The following is a 19,842-nucleotide window of genomic DNA, read 5'->3' as shown; positions in this document are numbered from 1 at the left end:
ATCCTGAGTCCATGTTGTGTTGACATTATAGGGGTGGGGAGGGGGAAACTGTTTTGTGATGGGGAAAGTATAATGATAAGACCACTATGGCTGTTTTTGGCTGGGCAAAATGTCAGGGTACATTATATTTTTTAAACCGGGTTCAGATTTTTGGTACAGAAAGGGCATATTTTTTCTTGTATTGTTACATTACTGTGTTTGTGTCCTACTCTAACTTTATGCTTAACAGTTCCATAACAATCTTTCTGTGCAAGCAATACATTTCGATTGTAGAAATAGAAATGTCCCTTCTACCTAGGAGAGACATCTAATCTTGATATGGTAGCTCAGATCAGACAAAAAAAGCACGTGCAAACAAGTAAATGTATAGTCCTAAGCCAACAGTTTTAACAGGTATCGTTTTTCTTTTTCTGCGGTATTAAATATGATATTTTTTAAGTGTGGAAAGGGCATAATGGCTCTGGATTTGATTCAAAGCAGTATTGCATGAAGAATGACTATTTTCACAATCCTTTTGGGTTGGACAGCTAGGTTGGACCAGGTTTGAAAAATTTAATATGCAAGTCTAATAAAAAATATCCTTCGTGGTACTGTAAATTAATATTTCAACAGGGAAAAGGCTGATTATTGCTCGTTTTAAGTGTAATTATTTGACATTAGTGCTGTGATAATTGAATGATTTAAAGGATTCATTATATATATATATATATATATATATATATATATATATATATATATATATATATATATATATATATATATATACACCATTTCGCCTTTTCTGTATTAACAATTTGCAGATGTTTATCCCTTTCTTCTAACAGCATGTACAAGAAAAAATATCTATTCTGTAAATATTAAGATTGATTTTATACCAAAGACTACATCCCTGTAGAGAGATAGAAGCCTGAAGTTAATAAACGTTTAGCAACACAACTCCAGAAATGCAATAAAAGTTAAAACCTCCCCTACTGTTTTTTTTAATTATGATATTAGATCAGAAGGCACGAGGATGGGAATTTATTGGCTTTAACAATTTTGTGTAAATTTTCCTTATTTTTATGTAAAAAACATGGGTAGTCAAAAAGACACCACGCTGTTCGCGTTCATCTCACGTCATATAATTTTGTTTGCTTTGTTGCTAGACATGCAAACACCTTCTGATGCTGTTGTTATCAGGGTAAAATATTAGCAATATTACTATATGCTCGATACTATCATTTTTCTTGCCTATATTCATATAATGCTCTTTCCCCAGCAGGTGTAATTTTAGAACTGAAGGCTTTGTCTGTGTCTCTACGGGTTCCTATGTATTTTATTCTTTGCTGCTTCTGGTGATTTTGTGGTGCTTTAAGAAAATACCGCCTGGAGAAGGAAAATATATTTAGAAGTTAGTAGGAGCTTGTAAATTCGTAACAGGGAGGCTAGGGTTTGGTTATAGGCTCCTCCATTTTGCTGCAGTTCAATAAGTGCAGATATATATATTTTAATCCCTCCTTGTTTCAGTTAGCCGTTTGCCTCGCCTGAGCTTGGGAAATTGCATTGAAAGCTTAGCTTTCCCTAAGATACGTGCCTGCGATATGTTTGAAAAATCAACTGGAGCGGCTGTCTAGAATTTTCTAAATACTACCAAATCCCTCTGTCGAAAGCTGTTATGCTTAGGTGTCTTGGATTCTCACACAGTCACCATGTTATTTAATCAGCTCTTGGGGTGTGCAGATGATCTTTACAAATGATTAACAGAATCAAATCAAGTGTGAGTGTGTGAGCAGGGTAGTGGTGGTGGTGGTGGTGGGGGGGAAATATGTGGTGTTTGATTTATTTTTAAAGAAAGTTCACTCTGTTGTAGACCAAGACAGGTTAAGAGGTAGGTTGGTATGGTCAAGGCAGGTATAATTAAACAAGGCCCAGAGCTCCTGTGGTTTATGTTCAGATGCAAGCCATCGCCTTCAGCTGAAACACCCCCTTTTTAATAAATAGAGTGAAGTTATTGTCCGGTTTGTGTGCATGATTGTCATCGTAACACCTTGGACTTTCCTTCAGTCTAGCTGGAGTGCAACTGTGCCGCCTAAACCATAGAATTTGCAGACAAAAGTTGCCGCTTGGAACTATAGTTATTTATGCTAATTACAGGGTGTCTGACAGAAACATAATAAATGTAGAGGGAGACGTATAGAAATATGTTTCTTCAGGCAGTATACAGTTTTACTCTTTGGGTTCAGGCTTGTTTTCCTGCTGTTCTTTTAATTTACTTCTTTCTGAAATGTTTCCCCCTCCCCTTTTGTTGACCTGTACTTCATATCACACCCCAAACCAAGATAACCTAATATGCCTTGGAGATTAGCACTTAGTGTAATTTAAATATTCCTCTCCCCCCCCCCCATTGCTCTGGACAAGCTTCCATCTGTGAATGTTTTTAATGGGATTCGTCTAGTGGAAACCTGAAATTTTGGAAGGACACCATAACACAGTTAAATAAATTGTCCTGGGCTTTAATGGCACGTCGGAATTTATTGTCTATTATCCCCACCTTCTGACACTAAGAAGTCTGGAATCCAAAGTCATAACTTCTAACAAAATTCTTAGCAACAAAGTGGTGTGTGTGCGTGTGGGTGTGCAGGAGAACTTAACCAGGTAAAAACTCCTCTAGAGTAATTTTTAATCTGAATGTTCATTTTATTTACCTGTTCCCCTTTCCTCCCTTCATTTTGGGTTCAATTTAAATATTATGTCCATATAAAGGCACCTTTCGACAAGTCTCATCAGTAATATATTGTTTTGAAAATCCTTTCTGCCCAACGTCTTAAAAAACCCCGAAGAAATATGATATGAAAGTAGCCAAAGAAATCTGGAAAACAAAACAACAGCCAGCTGCATTGCTCTGGGATCCACCAGTAATAGTTTGCTGAAATTGGCCTTTCCTTTTCTTTGACTGGCTTTAAAAAGGTAAACATGAAAAATAAAAGACATGTAGGAGATCAGGAGATATTTTCTACTGACTTCAGACAGTCTGCTCTACATTCGTGCAACCCAACCCATTGTATACCTTTTTTTCATAAGAGAAAGGGGGAGGGTGTAAAAGAACAAAAGAAAGAAAAAAAATTGGGGAGGCAGAGGAGAGGCGAAAGGAACGAAGGACAAGGAAAAAATATAACAAGAGAAAGAGATGTGGGGTGGGGGATGAACTTTATTCTGCTTAGGGATTAAAATCAAAGCGATAGTCACTGCTGGTGTGTAAATTTGTGCTGTCTGTATGGTTAGTTTCGTTTTGTTTATGAAGAGATAACACAGCACGGCTTCAGATTGCTTCGATGCAGGGTGTGTGTGTGCGTGTGTGTGTGTGTGTGTGCAGGGAAAAGTAGATTATTAATACGAACTTGACAGTGTTAATTGAACCAAGTGGAAGCGGGGAATGCGTTTTTGGAGTCGCTGTTTGTCTGCCTGTCAAGGGTAGAGTGTTGTCTGCTAATCCCAAGACCCTCACTGGAGTTTGTCGATCAAACCCCTTCTTGAATGTCTTCCTCTGGTAGCCACAGAGAGTTGCTATTGCTGTTTATAAAGAGCACCGCTTTCATCTTCCACACAGCTTCAGGGTGCAAATCCGTACAGCTGCACGGGAGACCCTGTGTGGAGAGCTGCCTAGTGTTCTTCAGGCCTTGAATTGCCACAAGGAGGTGGTGGGATTTATTTATTTATTTATTTATTTACTTCCAATTGCTGTGGGACTCCAAACTAGCCTTTGATACCGCTAGTTTGTAAAGTTTTTGTTTTTGTTTCTGTTTTTTTTTTAAATCGCAGTATCACAGAGCTGAAAAGACACGGCCCTAGGATTTTTTTGCATCTTCTTGAAATCAGAGAAAGATTATCAAAGCGAAACTACAAGACTGAGGGAATAAGGGTCTGCAGTTCTGTGCAATCAAAACAGAGAAAGAATGGGTTTCTGAAAACTGCACAAGCTTATCTGATTCACACACACACAGACAGACACACGACCAAAGTCACTGGAAATAATTTCGCTCCAAGAGGTGTCAAAACTAAATGTGTCAAGACGGTGATCAATAAAATAAACAATGGCGTTTGCTTTTTTTAACGTCACAGTTACAAATCCACCCCCCCCCCCGAATTGATATTGTTTATATTTTGCAGTGATGTGTTGGTTTTGTTAAATGCAAAGAAGTTTTTGCTTTCAGAATAATGGGGAGTGGAGAAGAAAGAGATATTAGACAGCCTACATGAGAAATGATCGTTCAGCATCATTTCAGTAGAGGTAATCTTCCATTAAACAAGTAGCGAGATCTTTATGGAAACAGGATCATATCTGCTCAGAGTCTAGCTAGACCGTTCACAAATGTTGCAAGATAACCTTGCTGGTATTGACTGTGTAGCAAACCAGATTTTAATTCTAACGTTCACCTCCGGTTGGAAAGACTACTCCCTAAAATAAGTATATTTCAAAATATGTATTTATTTGCCCTGCATTGCTACTCGACTTTATTCATGAAACCTTACGCTTATCCACGTAGAAGGTTTGATGGAGACAGAAACATAAATGAACATTATTTTACTTCCCTGCAGACTCAGAGTTTTGTTATGCAATTACACAGCTAAATGTTCTGATAATATTATGCTGAGCCCTGTTTTTATTTTATTTTAAGATGAGCTGCCTCTTTCTTGTTTGAACTGGGTAATTTCTCAAAGCATGCTGCTCCTTGAATGAAATAGGCTGGTATTGCAAACGTTATGATTATTTAAAAAAAAACCAAACCCCTTGCAGCCCTATGGAGAGTAAACAATTCTATTTAATGAAAGTTTCCGCGTAAATAAAAGAAATCTTGGCCAGCAATGTTTTCCTTTGTGTAACATCAAAAATGCACCATTCACAACTAAATTAGTGACCTTGTCTGCTTGTTTTAAGGTTACAAGAACTGGTTTTACTTATTGAAACCCTGTGTTTTTATAATCCCTGCTCTTTATGTATTTCATATCTTGTATATTTTGTCATTTTTCCCTATAATTTTTTTCACCAGTCCTCCTTTGCACTCACTGTTCTTCTCTATCTGTTCCTCTGTATATAAAGCCCCCCCGCCACTTTCTGCATATATGTCCAAAGACAACCATTCTTTTGTAAGGCTCCATTTACAATAATTCATCCATGTACCAAAGACAAGATTCCTTTACACCTCCACGTTTTTACATCACAGCATCTTAGCAATCTTCCATAGTGAATATTTAACAAAAATGGAAATAGAGAAAGAATGATGAGTATAATTTTCCCCCCATGAACAGAAAAACAACCGTCACTAGAGACTTTTGATTGACAAATAAATTGAACTCAATAGAGGCCAAAGGGGACATTATACTCCTGTAGGAATATTTCCCTTTAAGGACTCACATAAAACATAGCATCTAAAACGGAATGAGAATAAATTCTGAGAGGGAACGAGATGATGACTTCAGATTTCATAGGCTCTGTCCGAATTTGGATTTTCATACACACACAGACATCAATTTCTATTTAAAGTAGTCCCTTGATAGAATTAAATACATTTCTAACAGAAACTAGGACAGACTCGTGCATATTTACTAAGAACTTTGAAATTAAGATGCAGTCTTACTCTTTTCTCAGCTGAAACATGGGCTGTAAGTTTCTAGGGGCTGGGGGCTTTTTTAGCAACACCACATATTAATGCATATTTAGGCATGTATCTGTAGCCATCTGCTTTTTCTTCATGCTCGAATTTCCTATGTTACATACTGGGGGGAAAAGCATTCATGTCATGTGTGTTCAGGGGACTTACATACACTGTCCATAATGTATGTCACTGGTGCATACTGCATCACTAACGGGCATATGCCCCTGTCTTTCTCTCTTTCTCTATCTCTCCTTGTCTATCTGTCTCGCTCTGCGAGAAACCACCATAACCTTCTGAGCCTCCACTTTTCTTGTTCTTGCTCAATTTTGAGCATTCACCTTCATCCTACTCCAGTTACTATGAAATTCGAAGTTATGAATTGCCCTTCACAGCACGAGATAATCCACATTTTTTAAGAGAGGTTATTCTGTGTAGGTTATTCTTTTCCTCCTCTTCCAGAGAAATCCACTAACTCCATTCTTTCAGAATCCAATGGGCGTGATCTATTTACCTACCTGACTTTCTCTACGAAGGGAAGGTTATTTCTTTCAAAATTCAGCCCGAATGTTAAGAATTAAAAACAAAAATCAGAACCCAAGCTATTTCAATCGATTTGGTAAAAAAAAAGTTTCCATACATTAAAATAATAATATTAATAAGTGTCAAGTGTACATTGTTGCTTGCTGTAAATATTCAGAAGGTTTCCCCTTTCCCAGCTACGCCTTATAGCTGAAACTCACTCTTCCAGTTTTATTTAATGAAAGACACATTTATGAACAATCAAATGATCCTCGTAAAAATTTTATTGAAGGACATAAAAACATCCTTGGCTACTAGCCGAATAATTCAGAGAGGGTCTGCATAAGCTGTCTTTTTTGGGGAAGGGGTGGTGGTGGTGTTATTATTTCCCACTCATGTTTTATAAGCTTATCCTTTCCACTCCAGGAGACAGTTATTAAAAAATAGATATGCATGATGTGACCAACAGATTTCTTGCCCTAAAGCAGGCTTGACGACTGTACTTCCCTGTAACAGATGACAAAAAGTCCATTTATTTTTAGGCTAAAAGAGCCTAAAATCAGATCCTTCCTTGGGTGATACTGAAGTATGATGGGAAGCATACCTCTATTACACTTTGAACCAGTCCCTTTTTACTGATATTCAATTTAATGTATCCACTATGGAATACAAGCTGCAGAAGGAAAGGACAGACAGAGACAAATTACGTCAAGAAATAGTGCCTGGGATACCTTACACACATACCTTATAGGCTCACTAGCAGGGCAGCTTTTTATGCCAGACATAGCCACCTCTGGCTAATGAAATGCAAGAGGCATTGCTTCTAATGTCTGCATTATTTCAAGAGTTTTATGAAAAGCCAGGTCGCATAGTCTCTATTAAAAAAAAAAAAAAAAAAAAAAAAAGACCTGCGGATTGATCCACACTGTATTTTTGGGTAAATACAATCACGTGAGAGCTGAGAGCCAATAGCAAACTGGGAAAGGCTGAAAAAATAATTACCTGCCCTGATTGTTCTATGAGAAGATAAAAAGTACACATACAGTTCATACAATAATCTTATGAATGTAAAAGAGGGGGGAACATGTCGGCTTCTGGTCCCATAAGCAACTATTATGTAGATTCCTTGATAAGTCATGAAAATGAAGAGCTCTTGGCATCAAGGTTCCCAGCCACTGGCTCTCACCCTGCAGCAGCTAGACCTTCAGGATTAGTACCGGACTGTGCCGATTTTCCATCCTGCAGTTTTGCCCCTAAACCGGCCGTTTTTACTACTTCATGGGCTCCCGTGCATTCTCAGTCTTCTGTGGTTTACCATCCGTATACCCACCAGCCTCACATTGGGGCTGACACCAGGTATATGCGCACTTGGTTGGAACCCATCTCAGGCGCGGTGTCCTTCCCTGGCTTCCCACCCAGCAGCAGGCATTACGGGCTCAAGCCGGACGCTTTCCCCGGCCGAAGGGCGGAATGTGGCCCGGTGGACGGGCGTAGTTATCCGGATTACATGTACGGATCCCCGGGTGATCTCAGAGACCGAACTCCGCAGACTATACCCTCTCCGGAATCGGAGGCAGTCGCTTCGAGCAAACACAAAGAAGAAAAGAACGAATTAGACCCTAGTAAGTTGAAGTCATTCTTGTTTACAACCGGGGAGGCATTACAGCCTCTAGTACAGTACTCAATAAAATGAAATTACCTTAGAGGGCCCTGTCCTAAAACTCCAGATATACAGGAAGACCCGGGTTTAAAAATCCCCCTAGTCTAATCTCAGGAAAAAGTAGTTTCATTTTCATTTTATTTAAAAAAGAGAGTGGGGGGGGGATCTATTTGTTTCTTTGGTCAAATATTCATAACCCAGCCTCCCCACCAAAGCTCCTGCCTTTCAGATATTTCCCCTTTCAGTCAAGAAGAGTCCCTTCTATCTGAGAGTTGATTCGGTGATTTGGGTGTGGGGGTAGGGGAGAAAAACACCCAGGAATAAACAGAGAGAGGTATATACGTGTCTTTAAAAATACCCACCTATGTAATTATTCATAAAATACTCCCAACATGTGGGAATAAACGGAAAGGTGGTTGCCCTGAGAAAAGTGTTAAGGAGTGTGGATTATGGGAGGTAAAGGCAGAAAGAATCTATGGGGCGATAAAGTCGAAAAGCAGCTTTAGGCAGGATATTGGACTGAACACTTGAAAAAAAGCCCATCTTCTTTAGTGCAAAAACTTGAGCACTATGGGGGATCTGATTAGCCCCTTGCACCATTACAGATGTAACCGGTCTTTTCCACTCTAAAATGTTCATCTCAGAATGACCATATGTCTCTGAAATGCAGACAGTTGCTTCTGACAGTATAGTGTGTGCATAGAGGCAATGCACAGAGAGCAAAATAAAGTGTGATTTCAAATCTGGTGGAACTAGAATAAACGTCCAGTTGTGTCTGTGTGAGTGTGTATGCCTGTACACACAAACATGCGCGCACACACACACACACACATACACACACACATACACAAGCATGCCATGTGTTTATTAAGACTTCTGGCCTAACAATCTGATGAAATGGTGATTTATAAATTATAAATGGTGAGTCTGTGGGTGTCGGTGTATCCCCATATGTATCTCTATATGTATGCATACATAGGGATAAGTATCCATATATGACTATATAAAGTAGATCTGTGATAAAACAAGTAGTAGGATCAGGGAAAACATTCTCCTTTGCTGGTAGATGGCTCTATAAAACGCCTACAGTTGGATCAAGGAGATGATTCTAACGATAAAACAGTGTAATTTTTTCGTTCTAACAAAGTAGGGATGATGGGGCAGCAAAGAGAAAGGTCTTTTAGGCTTGAAGACTGTATTTTTGGAGACAATGAATTTATTCTGTGGCATCCTCCAGATATTAAAAAAAAATAAGCTAGTCATTCTAGGACTAGTATGGTTATAGAGAAGGTATTGGAGAGCAGAGGTTGTAAAGAGAGTTTATGGGCCTATAAAATGGTGGGAATTTTTACTTTTTATGACTATGTTCTTAGATTACTCCTGCTAGGGGATGATTATTATTTTAAACCCATTGCTACGGTTTTATTTACTGAAACTTTTATCTGAGAGCAATAGTAAAAGGAAAGGAAATGGCCCCCTTCCAAAAATAAACACATTAATGCCTTCTGAGGGTTACTTTAAAATATTTACCTGCTAATTTCCTAATTAAACACGTTTATTTTGGAAAAATAATAATCTGGGTGTGAGGAGAGGGGAAGCCAGCTGTTGAAATTAATGATTTTTTTTTTAAAAAAAAAAAAACTTCTTTCCCAGGCAATCCCGTCGCAAATTGGATTCACGCACGTTCCACAAGGAAGAAAAGATGTCCTTATACAAAGTATCAGACCCTGGAACTGGAAAAAGAGTTTTTATTCAATATGTACCTCACACGGGACCGGAGGTACGAAGTAGCCAGAGTTCTTAATCTCACTGAACGCCAAGTCAAAATCTGGTTTCAGAACAGGAGAATGAAAATGAAGAAAATGAATAAAGAAAAAACCGATAAAGAACAGCAGTAAAGTTGGCAAAGTCAAATCAATGCAAGAGAAAGGAGGAGAGGGGAGGGAGGAAGGGAAAGCTGTTTCTTTGGTTCGAAATGTTTCTGACTTTGAATGTGCTGATCAGTGTTTAGATTTAGTTAAACACAGCCAAGCGTTTGGGAGCACCATGCTTTTATAAAATGCAACTAAAATAAAATGATTTTTTTTGTCCTTTTCGGGAAAACAAAACAGAAAAGTACTTGAATTTTTTTTAATTTTTTTTTAGTATTTTATTTCGTAAGTTAAACTTATCCAGTGTTTTATTTTTTTAATTTCATGACTTTGTGAGTGCATATTTTGTACAAAAGAAAATGAGAAAAAAAGGCTCAAAAGTGTTCTGTCATAGTGTTGGTCTGGTGTACTTATTTGTGTATTTTATTCCTGTCTCAGACCCGTTCTGTAATATTGTTATGTTTGCTATAGTAGAACAGCTCTATGTAAATATATACTTAACGTTACAAAAAAAGAAGGAAAAAAAAAAAAAACCTTATCATGCAGGTGTCTTTTATTTAAACTCCACTTGAGAAACAGCCAGAGTTTATTTTGCAATGGTATTCAAAGCTGTGTTGGGATTCTTAAAGGAGACACCCTCCTTGTACCAGTGAATTTAGCACTGATAAAATCGCAGTCTGTTGAAATGGAATTTGAAATATACCTTATTACAGGAAGCAAATGAAGATGGGTGGAAAGAAAGGACGCTGTTTCCGCTCACAACATTTTGTATTTAATAGTATAATCATAAAATGCGTTTAGGTAAGGGTTATACGTGCCATAAATTTTTAGGTTTGGATAATTAATTGTAGTAATTTATGACCAGGCAATCGAAGTATATGTAAAAGATTAAATATGTATGCTGGGAAAGGGCGCTTGCGGCAACATTCCTCTGTCTGACATCCGCCTATATAGCAACTGCTCTGCATTATCAATGGGATGCCAAGACTTGTAGGTTTCTTCAGCTCCTTGCACCTCAGAGGACGTTACTTTGCAAAATAAAATATAATCGATTGGGGAGGAATGTTTTAAAAAAAGCAAGAAAAAAGAAAACAAGAAAATGTGTGTGGGGAGAGAAATTTTCGGTCTCAATGAAATAGTTTTTTTTTTTTTTTTTTCCCTCACCCTCCCGCCTCCCTTTCTTTCTGTACAGAGGTCTGGATTGTCTGCTGTGGTAGGTAGAGACCAATTCCACCAGTCTCAAATGGGTAGGAAGTTTCTGTTGTTGTCGTAGTTTGTGACCATTTTAAGTGGCCCAGATGGGCGAGAACAGGCTGTCACAATGCATTTTTAGCTTGAGATATAAATTGATGGGTGCTCAGAGGCTGCTCAGTGAGAGACAAGAGGGGGAGAGAAAGTATAAAAATGATCAGCGAGGGATGCTTAATCATCAAAACTTGTTATAAGGTGCCTTTCTTTAATGAAATGCGGAGAGCAGGGTTCTAATCTTTCTAATCAAAATCAAAGCGAGGTAGTAGGACATGCTTGTCGCCTTGCTTCTCAGCCTTCTCCGAAATAAAAAACCTGGAAGTCATTACCCAATGATCTTTATAAAATATTGCCCTTTAATATTTCTTTCTTAACGTTTTGAGGTTTCTCTCCCCTTTATTGATTTGTACTCTAGCTTTTATGGCATCCTGGTTTTTTTCTTTTTTTCTTTTTTAAGGTGGTATGGTATGGGTCAGTCTGAGCATCATCCTGGCACCAGAGGAAGCTCAAAGCTCAGTTCATTCAGAGCCCAAGTCCCCTGCTTTTTATATTTGAAACGTCTTAAGGAGCCCACTGAAATGTGCAGGTTAAAAAGCATTTTAGCAGGGCCAAGAATGATGGGCAAAAACAAAACAAAACAAAACAAAACAAAAAACCACCACCAACAACCAAAACTGAATCCAACCCAACCCAGAATAGTCCTGTCATTTCATGTATTTTTATCTGTCTTCTCCCCTTCTAAATCCCTCCGCGTAAACTCTATTAAAAAACAACCACAACAACAAAAACACTGTTCGGATTTCAAAATGGATTGGCCACCTCATATCTGCAATGGAAAAAGTTCACCCCTTTTATTGGAAAAGTTCTCACATTGGATGGGACTTTTCAATCAGCTTCGGGCCCCCCTCTCTGGTGGCTATGTAATGAAACGCTTTTATTAACGTTGAAAAGAAATGATCCATGCGTCTCAGTTCTGAACCCCCCCATTCAACCAGATCTCATTTCCTAAGAGACCATAGGTCGCTTACCCTCCCCCAGCCCATCCTGCAGTCTTTACTCTCGCACAAGTCCCATTGGAGCTTATGGGCAGGAAGGGATATGGCCCCTTTTGTCTCCGTCGAGGGTTTTCTTTGTTGGTGATGGGTTGTTTTGTTTTAAATCCTGCTGCAGTTACAGTTCATGTGCAAGGCTCTTAACTGCAGAGTTGCCCCATAATTTTAAGTGTCATTTGGCTGCTGGTTGATAGTGGGGAATAATAACTGAGCAGGCATTGGAATGATCTGCCATTGGAGAGCCTTAATCTTTCGATAAGAAAAAGAAAAGATGCAACGTGACTTTCAAAAGAGAGAGAGAGAGAGAAAGAGAGAGAGAGAGAGAGAGAGAGAGATGCACATTTTCAGAACCTTGCGGTGAGTATTGCTGGTCATGAATGTAACAATAATACTCAAATGGAGGATCTTCCTTGGGCATATGGTTTGCATCTCTGTGTATATATTTTCCTGCTTCGTTTAAAAATGGCCCTTTTGTAAAGCACACAAAAAAGACAGGATACTACAGCTGTGAAAGCTGTCCATAGGTACATTTCCGCAGGGAAAAAAAAGCCAGTTTTACAACTCTGTTTGTCTCACTGTTATGTGTGCTGAATAGAATTGAACAAAACAGGACCACAGAACTGGCTAGACGTCTGGGTTTAATTGTTTTATGGTTTAAATAAGGTGGGTGCTTTTCTCTTTGAAACCAGATTATTGGAATGTTTTGTCTACAGACTACAAACAACAGACCCCCTTGGCTCAGGGGGGAAAAATACCACCCTAAATTAAAACTGATAAAAGCACTGAAGGTTGAAGGAGAGATGGTACGCTGTTGCGTTTGTTTGTCAGTGTGTACACACGTCGTGATTTTTTATGCGTTCCTTAGCAGAAAAAGAAGGAACAGAAATAATTTGTGCAAAAGTACTGCCTTCTTGTCTATGAAGAAACAATCACTATCTCATTTTATCTCTAAGGCGTCATATCAAGCTATCTGGGAAATCAGTAACTCGTGTAATTATTGGTTATAAAATGCCTCCTGATAAGCTCAGAATACCCATAGCCACTTCACAGTTTAGTAAATCATACAGTTTTCTTTGGCTTTCTTTTAGATTTAATCTGATTTAGATGCTTGAAGAAACCGCTCCTTTCCCTTTTTGACAGAGGGGATCTCTCTCTCTCTCTCTCGAGTAAAGAAAACGCAAGATGGCGCTGTTGTTCAATATTAGAAGTCTTTTGGCCCATTAAGTTACAACGCATCCTATTACACCTTTAGGCCTCTAAAAGGTTGTAAGAAAAACAAATCAAAACAAATATGTATAAATTCCCTCACCTATGACTTGTAAATTAGCATATAATGTGTATCGGAAAAGCAAACACATTAGAAACTGTCAAGATGGTAGCACAGCTCTGAGTCTTAGGTAAAATAGTCTTTCAATAAATAGATTTTTTTTAAAAAAATATCGGTTAATTATATCTGATGAGACACAGAGCCCCTCAGTCCAGCAGCAACCAGTAAATATATAAAATGCTTGCGGAGAAAGCTGTTTTGTTGAAGTCTTTTTCTTTATTAGAGCCAACACAAGTTACACCTTTTCAAGAATATGTTTCTGAAAAAAAAAAAAATGAAGCCGTAACATTTTTTTGGCAGTAAGATCAGAACATTAAAAATAACTCACACCCATGACAAATACAGTAAAAAATATATAGAATCCTACAATACAGACAAATTTATAAAGCTACATTCCGAAGGGTGAGGCACACACACACACACACACACACACACACACCAAAAAAACTGTAGACAAAGAAGAGCACTTTCCCTGGACCGTAAATGTCAAGATATTTTAAAGAAGCACTGAGAGTTGCACATAACTGATTTAATGAGAGTGCTTTTTGCATGGACCTTGAAGGTAAACATTTATTGTTAAGCCCTCATAGGGCGCGATAAATAGTCTGCATTATTTACTGTATCTTTAGGTATCACACAAATGCACATGCGGCTAAAAATGCAGCTAATGTTTCAGTCACATCATTTAATTTCAGGAAGAGACTATCCGAATTCTCAGTCATCAAATATAAATCCACCGCCATGTACAGAATGTTTAGTTGTTGGGTATTTAAAAGTAGGAATTACGTTGATCATATCCCTATAAAATGGTCACATTGACTATCAGCTGCTAATTAAGGCGTTTATATCCCCAGGTGCTTATTTCCCCCTTTAAATTGTTTTTAGGGGTTTAATGAGACATAACATTTTCTCATGTAAAATTCGACATGCTAATTCTACCCTGTTTATAATTATTTTTAATTTGTGGGTAATATTTGCTCACCGTACACGTATCTTTTCATTTCAGTAATAACCTAAGACATGGTTGGAAAATTGCTCTCCATATATGTGTGTGTGTATTTGAAAAAAAAAACACTACAAATCCCTATTTCTGAAGCTTTTGAAAGAGAAAATACAATAATTTGTTTTATTTGGGGACACCTAACAGACATGGGAAAGGGTTGTTTTGTTTTCTCCCTCCTGAAAAGATGTCTACTTAAAAAAAAGAACACACCTAAATGACAGTCTCGCCAGTTATTTTAACTAGTTCATGCCACTAAAATGAAGAATTGGAACCCTGGAAATATCTTCCTAAGTTTGGGTTAAAATGTATTTCACTCTTCCACACTTCAGAACAGTTGGCATTTCTTAGGTCTTTTCTGAAATTAATTAACTTGCATTTTCAGAAAGAACATAGGGGGAAAATTTGAAGCAATCGCTGGAAATATTTGAAGGGAAAACGCTGACAGTTAATATCACGCCATAATTTATAGATGTGACTTTGATTTTTTTTCACTTTTAAAAAGCTGCAGAACAGCACAGGAAAGATTAATTTGCAGCCCTTTTTTCCCTCAAAATTTTAAGAGGAAGACCGCTGGCTTATGCTATATTTAATGGTCTGAGTTCCTTAATGCTGTCATAAAATGAAGTGTCTCAAGTGAAAGGTTTCAATGAATGGTCATTCACAGTGAAGAGAAACTAGAGGGGGAAATAGGTGCTTTAGCAGCATCTGTAAAATTAAAACATGGAAACAACTGTCTGTGATTTAGAAACATGTCGATTTTTAAAGGCAACCCTAACCACACACAGACACACAGATACACACGCAGAGATACCCATACAAAAGAGAGTTCGTACTTTCTGTCCCATTTTCCCTCTCTTTCTTCAAAAGTAGCTTTCTTAAATGCATTGTTTACTTTATTTCCTTGAAATGATGCTTTCCTGTTATTTTCAGCGCTGGGTTTTCAATGGTTGGTCCAAAAGGAAGAGGGAAAAAAAAATCCCAGACTCTTCATTTATTTATTTATTTATTTTTAAAATAGGACAACAATAACCAACCAATCAAACCAATTGTCTCCTATAGGGGCAGCTTCTCTTTTTGTTGTGTTTGTTTGTTTGTTCCATTTCGATTTTTCAACAACAACAACAACAACAAACAACAACAAAAATCGGAAGAAGGGATGCCACGAGCTGAATAGGCTGCCGACTCATAACCCTACAGGCGTAGAGTCAGAAGAGAAGAGACGAAAACCTCACTGTAAATGCGTAACCAACACTCAGTTGGTTTCCTGTTTGTCTTTAAACCCCATCAAAATATCGCCACGAAAATAATATTTCTATTGACACCGAATTGGTCTGGCTGGCGTTTCTTTTACCTGTTGAGGTTACCTAAATTGACCTCGCTGGCGCATGTATTTGCTGAGATAAGTGAAGAGGCTCGCTTGCAAAAAATCACCTAAGGATATTAATGCGCACCTTTCATAACCCTCCTTCATTCATTAGATATGTTTTCCCCCTTCCCTTCTGAAGGCTGGTTTTTCCACGTACCCTTCACCCCCTTCAAGACCCCCCAAATCCTTGTCATTTTCTTTCTAGCCTGTCTTGGTGTGGAAGAGTGATGAGTACAAATCGCGTGTGAAAGCGCCACACCATCGGGATTTTGAGGAATTTGCCTATGGTGTTAAAGGGAAGGAGCAACTTACAGACAAACTGAGAGAGAGCTCTACCTACCGACAGATACAAGAGAAGTCAAGAGCATTAAGAGGCATAAAGCAGCCGTATACACACTCAGGCACTATGAAACGTCTTTGAGAGCTCATTAAAAAAAAAAAAAAAAAAAAAAAAAAGCCACAAAACTCAGGACTTTATACAGTCCAGGGAGAGCCTAGCACTAATCTCTTAGAATTAAAGACTTTTTTTTTTCATGCGAAAGTCATGAGTTCCTACTTTGTAAATCCTCTTTTTTCCAAGTACAAAGGCGGTGAATCGCTGGAACCAACTTACTACGACTGCAGATTTCCACAAAGTGTAAGCAGGAGCCATGCTCTGGTTTATGGTCCGGGCGCTACCGCTCCCAGCTTCCAACACCCTTCACACCATGTCCAAGAGTTTTTCCACCACGGAACCTCCAGCATCTCTAACTCTGGATACCAGCAAAACCCATGCGCCTTGGCGTGTCACGGAGACGCGTCTAAATTCTATGGATATGAAGCTCTACCAAGGCAGTCGCTTTATGGTGCCCAGCAAGAGGCGACCGTTGTACAATATCCTGACTGTAAATCGTCTTCCAACAGTAACTCTAGCGAGGGACAAGGCCATTTAAATCAAAATTCGTCTCCCAGTCTCATGTTCCCATGGATGAGACCACACGGTTAGGACATTTTTTTTACTCTCCTCCTTTAACTGTTTTTCTTTATTTTATATCTTTAAATATATATATATGTGTATGTATATATATATATATATATGAAAAAAGATAGGCATGGCTGTAAAGTCTGAAAGAAATGAGCAATTTTTAATAATATTTCTTCTTCCTAGGAAGTCCTTTGAAATCAGACAAGCCAGCAGTTACTAGAGAGACAGCAAGGTGATAATACTGTGCAAAGGTTTTAAATCACAATAAAGTAAAACTTGTTTTTTATTGCTTGCCTTGAGGATAGGCAATAAGATACAGCTCCCACGAGGTTATTTGCATGTTGATAATACACTGCTCTTTAAAATGTCATATAGCCTTTCTTAACCGCTTGGAGACTTAGGCTAAAAGGTAGGAACTTGCATAAGGGAATTATTCATACTTTACATACGTATGTTTATATATATATATATATGTATATGTGTGTGTGTGTGTGTGTGTGTGTTTGTAAAGCATTACACATATATATGTATATATGTAAAGTATTACTCTCTATATATCTATATATAGCTAGATCTATATATCTAGCTAGATCTATCTATCTTTATATATAATTAAATAAAAGTTAAACTTAAAGGGGAACTTAGTTCAGAGCTGGGTGGGGTGGAGGGAACATTCTACTGTCCTGGACAGGAAAAGATAAAGAGAGAAAGGAAAATGGACTTAACAGAACTTTGTTTGACGAAGTAAACTGCAACCATTCCTCATTTGCACAAAATCCTAAATACTTCAAAGTACAAGTTTCTCTCCCCTAGCCTCCAGGTTGTATATAATACTTGTTAATTCAAAACATATGAAGGTTAGACTACCGAGTGCTAATTTTAAAGGACAATCTAAGAAATAAAGTTTCCCCCAGCCCTCAAGAAGACCCACTTGCCTTGTAAAAGCTTATAGGCTTTGGCCCAGAAAAGGCTTAAATTAGACATAAAGGGGGAAAACGTTATTTATCAAAGCTTTGATTTACAGGTAAACACATGTCATAATTTCGAGCTATAAGATATTTTAGCAAATCTATTATTTTTTCTCACCGAGTAAGTACTATGGAGAAGGGAGAGTAAGGAGTCAGATTCAGATACATAAGCCCTTATTCTGTTATTGTTTTAAATGTCTATTTATGTAGCTGTTTTCAATACACTTCCTGTGTATGTATATACATATACATATGTACTCATCTCTATATGTGTATACACACACACACACTGATAATACAATCACACAAGGGAGAGGTAACTTATTCAACAAAAATGCAGGTCCTTAGGGCTCAAAAATATTAGGAAGCTGTGAACATATATTTAGTGAGCTACATTTGCAAAAGGAAACCACAGTTAGACATTTTGCAGAAGAGGAGTGGGCTGGGGGAGGTTGGATTAGTAATAATAATATAGTTAGAAAATTAAATAGCTTGTTTCATTTGATTTAACACCACAGCTAAAATCCATCAAATATTAGGAAGCTGGGAGGATATATTTTATGAATTACTTTTGCAAAGGGAAACAAGAGGTGGATATTTTGCAGAAGAAGGGTCTGGGGTGGGAGGGAGCATGGTTAGGGTTTATTATTGTTACTACTGCTACTATTATTATTGTTGTTATGAAAAATAAACAGTTTGTTTTATTTCGGTTTAATACCACGAGGGGCTGCAGGCATAGAGAAGGGAAGACCACCAGTGTCTCTAGGAAAGATCAGGCAAGGAGTTAAAAAAAAAAAAAAAAAAAAAAAGCACAAGGAGAGATCTAACAAGTTATGTTGTTTGTGTTCTATAGCTCCCGGAAGGCGCAGTGGCAGGCAGACTTACAGCCGGTATCAGACCCTGGAGCTAGAAAAAGAGTTCCTCTTCAACCCTTATTTGACACGGAAGCGGCGGATTGAGGTCTCTCACGCCCTGGGACTGACGGAGAGGCAAGTGAAGATATGGTTCCAAAACAGGAGAATGAAATGGAAAAAAGAAAACAACAAAGACAAGCTCCCGGGGGCCAGGGACGAAGAGAAAACCGAGGAAGAAGGGAATGAAGAAGAGGAAAAAGAAGAGGAGGAAAAAGAAGAAAGCAAGGACTGATTTCTCAGCTCCTTGAAGTCTCGTTTTATGGCAGATGATAAATCGAGATGTTTACGACGGTCATTTGCTTTTATAGAGTATAGAATGGAGAGCCTCACACAGCAGTAACTACCTGTCAAAGAGTTCTAGCCTTTTTTATTGTCATAGAACAACTTCCCCTACTTTTTTCTATATATATATATATATATATAGCGGCATTTTTGGTTTCATAAATATATAGTTGGCTTTACTACAACAACAGGAGGGGGGAAAAACAACACAAAACAATCATTGAAGCAAATGCCACATCTCCAAACAGTAGATTCTCCCCTACTCCCACTTCTATCTGTCTAGATAAAGATATATAGATAGATATATAAATGTATGCATCTTATGTATTAGTTTTAATAGGTTTGAATAGTATTTCTTCTCTACCTTGGTTTTCCCCATTCATGATCCAAGGGGAAGTATGATATTGCTTTCTGCTAGTCTTAGCTTTTTAAAAATATCTATATATCTACGTATCTTCAGTGCTAATACCCAATTATCATTTAACTTTTAGCTGCCTGTCTGAATTGGAAGATTGGAGGATGACCATAGGTGATACCACGCACATATTAGCTATATATGACTATATCTGTATGTAGATAATACCTATACGCCTATGTCTCGGTAGGCCAAAACATGAAGGCTAAGAGCCTAACATTTCATGATTTATATAGGCACTGTTTACCATTTCACTGTGTGAGCACTCGAAATTCTTAATATACTACCTAAAGGGAAACCTGCAATAATAATCAAATCTATTATCAACAAGGGGCTTACATATCCTAAATTTTACTTGGTCAGAATTTATTAAAGGAAAAGAGCGAGCGAGCTACGTTTTGCCCTGATGCAAGCTACTAAGTAGCATAAAATAAAATGATAATAATAAAAAAAACTTGTAATGTACTTTTCACTACCTATAGAAGGAGTCATGCTTTCAAAGTATTTGTAATGCGGTTTTGTTGTATTTGTTGCTGCTTATTTTCTTGGAAAAAAATTTCCCAACAACTGAAACTGCCTAGTTGAGAACGCACAGTATTGTATTATTTTATTGTGCTTAT

The 19,842-nt window shown here is 37.9% G+C and overlaps 2 protein-coding genes across 2 annotated transcripts; both read left to right on the top strand.

The window, feature by feature from the left end:
- The first annotated feature begins 7,236 nt into the window (after positions 1-7,236).
- On the top strand, positions 7,237-9,710 carry HOXC9 (homeobox C9). The gene is made up of 2 exons (XM_077838605.1): positions 7,237-7,774; positions 9,466-9,710. Exons 1-2 carry the CDS (start codon positions 7,237-7,239, stop codon positions 9,708-9,710), a joined length of 783 nt encoding a protein of 260 aa, XP_077694731.1.
- Positions 9,711-16,223: 6,513 nt separating this feature from the next.
- On the top strand, positions 16,224-18,757 carry HOXC8 (homeobox C8). Its single transcript, XM_077838567.1, has 2 exons — positions 16,224-16,659; positions 18,465-18,757. Exons 1-2 carry the CDS (start codon positions 16,224-16,226, stop codon positions 18,755-18,757), a joined length of 729 nt encoding a protein of 242 aa, XP_077694693.1.
- Positions 18,758-19,842: the final 1,085 nt, after the last annotated feature.

This window comes from Eretmochelys imbricata, chromosome 20 (assembly GCF_965152235.1).
Source record: "Eretmochelys imbricata isolate rEreImb1 chromosome 20, rEreImb1.hap1, whole genome shotgun sequence".
Taxonomy (NCBI): Eukaryota; Metazoa; Chordata; order Testudines; family Cheloniidae; genus Eretmochelys; species Eretmochelys imbricata.
This window is presented reverse-complemented; position numbering and strand designations above follow the sequence as displayed.

What these genes read in the sequence shown, in the direction of transcription:
- HOXC8 (XM_077838567.1), top strand. Translation starts at nt 16,224, where the DNA reads ATGAGTTCCTACTTTGTAAATCCTCTTTTTTCCAAGTACAAAGGCGGT. An exon ending in CCCATGGATGAGACCACACG is followed by an intron (nt 16,660 to 18,464) that starts GTTAGGACATTT and finishes TGTGTTCTATAG; the next exon opens with CTCCCGGAAGGCGCAGTGGC.
- HOXC9 (XM_077838605.1), top strand. Translation starts at nt 7,237, where the DNA reads ATGTCGGCTTCTGGTCCCATAAGCAACTATTATGTAGATTCCTTGATA. An exon ending in AAAGAACGAATTAGACCCTA is followed by an intron (nt 7,775 to 9,465) that starts GTAAGTTGAAGT and finishes CTTCTTTCCCAG; the next exon opens with GCAATCCCGTCGCAAATTGG.